Below are 8,874 nucleotides of genomic sequence, written 5' to 3'. Positions count from 1 at the left end.
GCTGAAAGGAGGGCAAAAGACGCCGCCCATCTGGCAGGGCGGAACTGAATGCTGCCTGTAAAATACCAGTTTGTACCTTCAGAACTACTTAGCTAGAAAGTTTCACAAGCTGAAAATTTCACGAAGTTTGCATTTGAACTTAAGTTTACAGGAAGATTAAGTATTAAAATGCCTTCTCACTATCTTACACATGTCAATCAGTGTTGTGGTGTGTGTGTGTGTGTGTGTGTGTGTGTGTGTGTGTGTGCGCGCGCACACGTGCGCGCGCATGCACACATGTGTATAAAATGTCGAGTGTGCTGTGACATTCAAGTGGAGCTAGGGGACAACTTTTGGGAGTCAGATATTTTCTTCCACTGTGGGTGTCAGGAATTGAACTCAGATCTTGATACTTGTGCTTACAGCAAAAAGCTTTGATGTCTGCTAAACCTTCTGGCTAGCTCCAGACAGATATAAATTTTAACATTTATATCACATGAATAGTAAACACTCAAGGTTACCCGAACAAATAAATTATAGAATTATTCTTTTTTTTTTAATTATACCAAGTTTCGGTGTTCTCATGATTATCCTTAAATTGAACTTAAAGGGAAGTACAAAAGATAGCTATCCATATCATTTAATTATTGGAGTTATAAAATTAGTTTTAAAATGCACTTCCGGAGTGCCATAAAGCATGCTCCAGAACACAGGAGATTAATATTACCTGGAAGGTTCCTTTGAAAAGACCGTTTGGAAAGATTTGGCTTAGACCAGTCAAAATCACTCTCAGCTATTTCATAAGGTTCACCTGGGCAAGAAAAACTGTTACTACCTACAGGACTCTTTTAGCCTGACAGAAGCCGCTGCAGAAGAGGATGCCCTCAACCATGCAATGTGTATAACACATTCAACATACAGATTAATGGTGCAGGCTTTCCACATTCAGAGACACTGCTGCTGAAACAGAATCTGTGTCCCATTCCAAGTTCATCTTCCTGATGCATGTTAAAGTCACGTGAAGGTTAACAGGCCAATCATTGCTAAGCTGCACTCCCAGGTATCATTGTTCACTTAACTTTTATCATGTGCACCTCCTGCAGAAGTTGTTGAACAGCAAGAGTCAAGAATAATTTAGGAACAATGACAGCAAGATTGGTCAGCTGCCCTGGTGGCTGAGGTGAGAAAGGCTGCAAGTTCAAAGCCAGATTGGACAACTTGATGATACTATCTGACGAGGCTGAATACCTATTTATAGTCTAGCAGTTGGGAGACTGAGGCAGCAAGATCAGTTCCAAGTCCAGTCTGGCTAGATTGTGGATTCAAGGCCAGGTTGTCCTACATAACTCTTACACCTAAAGCACTAAAATAAACAAACAAACAAACAGGGCTATGTAGATATACCTCAGTGCTAGTTCATCTAGGATATACATTGTCTTTAGGTTAATGCACAGTATCGGAAGTAAAAATAAAAAAGTGTGTCGAAACCCCAGTAACCAGCTACATCAGAAGCAACTGGCCAAAGTAACTTGGAACACTAGTAGTTCAGTGGTGTTATTCTCCTCCCAATCATCATTAAATGACTTCTTAGAAAAAAACAGCCACAAAGGGATCACAGACGTCATTCAGCAACATGTCTCACTGAGGACACTTCTAATGAGAAAGGCTTCCCGGTTTCTGCAGTATACTGTGGTGACCTGAATGAGCAGTGTCCCCTCCAGGCTCATGCGTCTGACCGTGTGGCCCCTGTGCTGTCTGGGGAGGTAATGGAACCTTTAGGGGTAGCGCTGACAGAGGAAGTACTATCACGGGAGTGGGCTCTGAGTTTGAAGCCCTGCCTAACTTTCCAGTTCTCCCTCTGTGCTACATGGCTGTGGATGAAGCTGTGATCTCTCAGTCTCCCGCTCCAGCATTCTCCTGCCATCATGGACTCTGCCTCAAAACTCTAAGCTAAATAAATGCCTAAGACGCTTTCATCGTGGTGTTTTATCCCTGCAACGAAAAGAAACTAATATACAGACCCAAAGGAGGAATAACTCATCTCCCACAGAGATCCACACAGACCTCCATTCTTTAGCCCAGCCTGTTGTGCTGTGATCTCAAACAATTTAGACACTCTCCATGGTTCTCTTTCTTTTTTATTTTTTATTTTTTAAAAAAGACAGATTTAGGATTTGGTAAGAAAGTACTGAGTCACACTTTTTTTAATCTGTGAAGTGCTACAATAATGGAGTAAATAAATAAGATTTGTAAGTTCAATGTTTACAGACATATTATAAAAAAATGACTGAATTAGAAGACAGTGAGTAATGTTGATACACACCAGGAAGGGATCTGGGCAAGGAAAGGCACATCATTTCACCACAAGAAATAAAGACCCACAACTGAGGTCAGTAGGGTGGCCACAGCTTTAGATCTCGGTGGTGGTAGGACCCCAGCTCTAAATGAGCATTGATAGGACTCCCATATAGTACCCAGCTGGGACAAAAAAACAGTTGGGGAATTACTGTGATTCTTCTCCGCTAAAAAAGAAAGTACTTTTTAATAAGCCTGTGTGTCCAGAGGGGGGGAGCAGCAAAATCCACAATGGTTTGGTGGCACTGAAAATCCTAATGAGTTTCAGTTTAAAAAAAAAAGTATAACCAGCTTTTCTCATTGAATTGAAATTTTGCAGATAAAAGCTACAATTTCAAGTAAACATTTTTCACTTTTTTTTTTCTTGTAGACAATCACAGTATAAGCAGCTGCCATATTTCACCTCGAATGAAGTAATGTACCAAAGTTTAGGGACACAGATGTTAGATAATTTCCCAATTTTATATGCACACATCTTTAGGAACGCTGGTTCTGCTAGCTGACTAACAACAGGAAAGTGAATATGAAGTTCTGACAGTGATAACCGATATCATACAGAAATTCGTTTCTAGTTTCACACACAGTTACTACACTATTGGATTTAGCAGACATTAGCAGACCCTGTTTAGGGTCAATTTTCCACTGGTAATATTCTTTTACAAATCTGGGTCACATGTCTAAAGTTCTTTCTGTCTGAACTCTGACTGAACCTACATCAGTTTGGTAAAATGACTGAGCCACTCGAAGAAAACCACATACATTTTAAATGGTATTTAGTGGCACTGTATATAAATAAAAAGGACTTTTAGAATAAAATGGCATATCCACAAAAATAAAAATTAAAGACAACTGAGAGGAAGACAAGGGAAAACCTCAACAGTAAAAAAGAAATAGTAGAAATAGTAATCATCAGGCGGCAGCCTCCCTTCACGCCACACGATAAGCCTTCATTAAGGTGTACTCCTTCCGGTTGGTGTGGGCAGCCCAGATGAAGAGAGCAGAAGCCATGAACTGTAAAGGAGCTGAGACGCAGGCCAGGCAGAAGGACCATCCAAATTCTCCAGATACGTTCTTGGGCAGCCCTAGTTTCTGATGGAGCAGCTCAATGCCAGCAACATAACAACTCACGGAGCCCAGCGTACACAGACCTGAGGAAGACATTTAGAAAGAGCACAGGTGTGACGATAAAGATAGGGCAACCATGTGTGACTGTTCAGAGGTTGTAAAGCATCGAGACTGACCTGCAAGGAGATGGAGAATGCCTGTGGCAATGGTGGGGTACAGGCTGCGGCACACACAGGCACAAAGTCCAATCAAAGCCCCGAAGCACATCAGACCCAAGCTAACAAACGGTAAGAGGAACTGGCAGCGCCAGAGGTCTGGGTTTAAAAGAGAGGAAAAAATCCATCACGATTTCAGTCCACTTTTCTACAATGGCAATTTTTCACAGTTCGAAAGGGTTGTTAGAGCTGCTTTAAGAAGTGAAAAGCAGATATTTTAATATCAAACTTTATTAAATCTGAAAGGATTCCAACTTTCCCTGAAACAAATAAAGGGCCACTAACAGTTAAGTGACTGAAGGGTCAAGTATGAGCCCTGTACTCATGCTTGAATTAACCCTCCCAACACCTTACACTACTGGTGCCACTACTGTTTAGTCTTTGTCACCGAAGGAACTGAGACTGGACTGTTAGTAACTTGTACCAATAAGGGGAAGTGAAGAATCACTATTTGAAGTAAAACACAGCTTCCTTTGATGGATGGCAGGATGGAAGCCTTTGCATGGTCAACGGCAGGTGCTAGCAAGTAAGGATGCCCATTACACATGAGGGCACAGTAAGCCTGGAGCCTACCAGTCGCTTAATGGCAGCTGTAAATCTCATTACCTCCCCTTGGTACTCCTTCTGTTTTCTAGAATGCCGTGTAGGTCTGTTTCTCAGTCTTATGCCTTCCCTTAAAATTCTGTTTCTGATAGGCCTCTTGCTCCCATTACAAAGTAAATAACTGCAGTGAGCCCTTTGATAGCACTGTCTGGGTAAACACAAATGCAGCCTAAAAACTGTCGCTCAAATCTCAAGACAGCATTTCCTGGCAGCCTAACCATCAGGGATTAGAGTACTGTGACACTGTTGGTTCTGGCATCTACTCTGTTTACTGCCCCCTAGGGCTGGAAGGGTATTTACTGTCCCGACTGACACCTGCTGAGCCCCTGAGAGCTTGCAGCGGCTTCTTCAGGTACGCTTCAGGGAATGGGAGTGGGCACTTCAAATATGAATTTTATTCTGAGCTCCCCCTTCTCTGGGCCCACTGGTAACATCTTTGGGAGATCTGGATCCCACCCTCCACTGGATTAGCTCCCTCAAGTGCAAATTATTTGACGGTCTTAAAGTATGTTTTTAAGTATGTTTCTATCTTCCAAATACTATTAGCCATGGGACGGAGCTATCGGGATGTTGCTGGGGAAGGTGGTTCACGTTGACACTGGACACTAGCACATCATTCCAAAACAGACCTCAACCAAGCACATGCTCTTCCGCCAACTGATCTACTGGAAGCCAAGTACTCACAGGTCCGAAGCAGGTCAATGCCACTGTTGTGGTTTCCAGGATCAACATACTTCTCCATGAACTGTTCATTTAGTGTGAAACTCATGCATTTTGTAACCACTTCAAATGACTCTGGAAGGAGAACAATGACTGCCTGTTATTTTTATAGACAATATGCCATAACGATCTTTCAGGAGTTATCTTTGGAAGTAAAGGGTGATGCAGAAAGGAATTCCCCAAGAATATGTATCTCTGGCTCCCAGTGGCACATAGGTTACTCTGTGGCCACCATTGAGTTTCTTGACTGTCTCAAGATTTAGACACACGGATGAAAAAATGGAAAAGGCAAGGAAGACGGGAGAATGTACGAGGTTATTAGACGAGATCCGGACAGGGACACAATCCAAGAAATTCTGATCTTTTCCCTGAAACATACCACACCAGCCACAGTCCTCAGGAGGTGACACAAGTCAACCTTCCTAGGTTCTTGGGACAAAAAGCTTCAGTCATTCCTGCCCTTATACATTCTAACAGAAAACGCTAACAGCTATTCCTTCAAATTACACTCAAGATCCCGCTGCTATGCTGGTCTGATTCCAGTGATCTCACATCTGAGTCACAGCCACCTCGTAAGCAATCCCAGATGACAGCCTTGCATTCTGTGTGTGGACATCAGCCAGGGTGACAAGGTCGGCTCACCTGCGCTCAGTGTCACTAGGTGTTCAAAACGTAACACGCTGCAGGATGTGTCCCACTGCAGCCTTCCCAGTGTGCCTCTGTGACCTCTAAGTAGAACTGGAGATTTTACAATACACTGTAGCTGTGCTCCTTTTCTTTGCACGGTAAACTATTTGTCATACGTGGTATACCTTTTAACAGATGGTGACTTAAGTGTGTTCTGCTATGATTTGAATACAATGCTTACTCAGTAAGAGGCCAAAAGAAGTAAATATAAACAAAAATAAACTGTAAACTTCCCAATTTAATACCTGGAAAATTAAAATCTTTATGTTAATAGTTTTTGAAAAATAAATCTGAGAAACAACTTAGAAATTTTTTTGTAATTTTAGGTTATTAACCCTTTATAGTTGTGCAAGTCTCAGATATGTACAGACTTAAAGGCAGAGTTGGTCAAATTACATTCTCTAAAATACAAGGCAAATGATGGAAACCTACCGTTACCTAGGTTAATTGTTTTTGGTTTTGTTTGCTGTATCAGAGAGACAGGGCTTCTCTGTGTAGCCCTGGCTATCCTGGATCTTGCTCTATAGACCAGGCTGGCCTCGACTCAGAGAGATCTGCCTGCCTCTGCCTTGCTGAGATTAAAGGCTTGTGCCACTGCTGCCTGGCTAACATAGCTACTTGTAAGAGGATAATACACTCACACTTTAACTTGATCGTAAATGCTACAGATTACCAGATATTTAAACTCTTCAAACTAATTCCTCGCGACATGTGGCATGAATAAAAAAAGAAAAAACAATTTAATGAAAGCATGAGGATTCAAATGGCCATCGTGATACAACGATACAAGGTATTGTGATATCATGGAGGACAACGGGAATGCACAGAAGTTGAGGAAAGAAAATGATGGAAGAAAACAGATACTGAGGATGTTCTTAAGGGAAGGAAGTGGTGCACAGATGTTCTTAAGGGAAGGAAGCAGTGCACAGACGTGCTTCCCCGTCCCTGGACAATCGTTATCAGGTAGGAGACATGAATACCTGTCCTTTCCGGCGGAGCATACCAGTGAGTGTTTTTGGGAATGGTGATACAGCGTCTCCACAATCCCAAGTTGCCGTTGTACCGGAACAGAGCATCGGTGTAGGTCTTCTCATCCGCCTCATCGCCCATGAAATCTTCCCAGGCAATTCTATTCGCATCACTAGAATTCTCTTGAGCAGGACTTTGATACTCATACCAGAAGTCTGTGCCTATGGAGGCGGCCATGTAGATGGTGGAGATAAGACTAAGCACACAGGCAATCACAAAGGCTGTAGCGAAACGGTTATCCATTCTGGCATTCAGACTGCTCTGTTCAAGAGGGAGAGGGAAGAGTTAGACCTCCCGAGCAAATCGGAATGTATTAAAAACAAAAATAATAATAAAAATGAGCCCCCTTTACCCTACTCCCCATCCCTTCTCTTCGCAATGCAAGGCATTTATCGATGTGAAAATTTACAAACAAAAGGGCAAATGTTAAGTTTAAAACAAAACTCATTCTCAGGGAAAGTACTTATTGAATGCTCACATACCCACGATGCTACGGAGACAGAAGTCTTGTTCTCTAGTCTATCACCTGCATACTAAAACAGACAACACTGAAATGGACATACACGTTACAGATACAAACAACACACACGCCCAGGGTCGGCAGTGCAGCGTGCGCACCTGAACTGTAGATTGAATTTTTACGCAAGCCAGAAAAAGGTTATGTGTTTCCGGCTTGGACGAGGAAAAGACAGAAGAAAGGGAGACTAGGGATCCCCCAAGCTTTTTAGTGGAAAGGTTTACCTAAGGCCAAAAGTAAGGAGTTATTTGGAAGTCAGAGTTGAAGGTGTTAACCCAAAGGGGAAAGTTTATGTGTCTGTCACAGCAAAGAGAGCAAAAGCACCATGTTAGGTTATCAATCTCCCTCGATCAAAGCTAAGCCAACCTTCTTGACATAACCAGATTCTTCACTCCTTACTCTCCCCCCACCCTCCATCCATTACACACTTCTCGACCTCCCAAACCGCAATACTGCTCCCTAAATCCTAAAAGTATAGCACAGGTCCATAAAAACGAAATAATCCCTACTCTCAAACAGAAGTGAGTTAGGCAAAATCTGAACACTCCCTAGGCGTGGACAGGGCTCCACGGCAGTAGTAAATGGCCGCGGTTAAAATGACTCAAGGCGGATCACTCTGAGTCAAACCCTACCAAGTGTGTGTACACTGTGACAGCACAAACCCCTCGCAATGCACCTGAAAACAGGCTTACAAACTGGGGTGCAGAGTTCGGAAAATGGGGAGTGACTCCGGAAACACCGGGGCGATTGCAGTCATCAACAATAACTCAGGTAAGTGCGGTGTGTATTTTGATTCTTAAAAATCTCGTCCATCCTGGTGCTCTCGGATGACCTTAAAGGCCGGGTTCTGGAAGCTGCGCCTAGCGCAGTCACCCTGGGCCGCACAGCAGGGCCTGGCACTGGCAGGCTGAGGCCGGCAGGGCTGGGCGGGTGCCCTGGGTACCCGAGCCCATCCAGCCCCAGCCCCTTGGCCCGCAGCCCCGCCCCTCCCCGCCCCGCCAGCCGCTCCAGCCTCCCGGCCCGGCCACGCCACCGAGGAGCCCCCTCCCCACGCCGCGACCCGTGCCGGCCCGCGACCCCGCGCACTCACCGCCCATCCTCTCACTCCACCGGCTTCGCCCTCCAGCTCCGACCACAGCACCCTACTCTCCCCGCGCCTCCTCTGACGCACTTCCCTGCAGAGCCCGCCCCCTCCATAACTCCCGCGCCTCCGCCTCCGCCTCCACCCTAGGCCGGGCCAAAGCGGCCCTGAGCCGAGGGGCCTTGTGGGACTTGTAGGAACGCCGGTGAAAAAGCTGCTAGAGCCAGAGGAGAGCATGCCCGACGACGCGCGGGGAATTGTGGGGAATGTAGTTCTCTCCGAAGAAAGAACTCTGGAGATCAGTGAGCAAAGCAGAGGTCTAAGCTGAGGGATTGTTAAACCTCAGAAAAGGAGGGACCAAGCTCCAGAAAGTGATGGGGGAGGATCTTTGGCATCTATAGTCAAAGGCTTTGATTTATGTAGCCCAGATCTAACTTAGAGTCTTGTGTTTTCCCTACGATAATACTCTACCTCTAAATATTAGTTCTACTGAGTCGATGAACTTTAAGAGTAGAGTTGACTCTACTCTTCAAATATCAACCCCCACTCCCACTTCCCTATATCTTCCCTCCCATTTGAGCAAAGTGTACTTCTGTTTTGTTTAAATGTAACTAAAGATCTAA

General features: G+C 44.5%; 1 protein-coding gene across 3 annotated transcripts; it reads right to left on the bottom strand.

Moving 5' to 3' along the window:
• Positions 1–2,099: 2,099 nt before the first annotated feature.
• Positions 2,100–8,483, bottom strand: Cldnd1 (claudin domain containing 1). 3 transcript variants are annotated; one of them, XM_032900327.1, is made up of 6 exons: positions 8,261–8,358; positions 7,136–7,186; positions 6,605–6,914; positions 4,902–5,012; positions 3,576–3,713; positions 2,100–3,482 (listed from the first exon to the last, which is right to left on the bottom strand). In XM_032900327.1, the coding sequence occupies exons 3-6, from the start codon at positions 6,894–6,896 to the stop codon at positions 3,262–3,264; spliced, it is 762 nt and encodes a 253-aa protein (XP_032756218.1). In that variant the 5' UTR covers positions 6,897–6,914; positions 7,136–7,186; positions 8,261–8,358; the 3' UTR covers positions 2,100–3,261. The 3 variants fall into 3 exon arrangements, with proteins under 3 accessions (XP_032756218.1, XP_032756216.1, XP_032756217.1); XM_032900325.1 differs by having other exon boundaries at positions 7,136–7,179; positions 8,261–8,296; XM_032900326.1 differs by lacking the exon at positions 7,136–7,186 and having other exon boundaries at positions 8,261–8,483.
• Between the last annotated feature and the right edge of the window lie 391 nt (positions 8,484–8,874).

This window comes from Rattus rattus, chromosome 4, assembly GCF_011064425.1.
Source record: "Rattus rattus isolate New Zealand chromosome 4, Rrattus_CSIRO_v1, whole genome shotgun sequence".
Classification (NCBI taxonomy): domain Eukaryota; kingdom Metazoa; phylum Chordata; class Mammalia; order Rodentia; family Muridae; genus Rattus; species Rattus rattus.
This window is presented reverse-complemented; position numbering and strand designations above follow the sequence as displayed.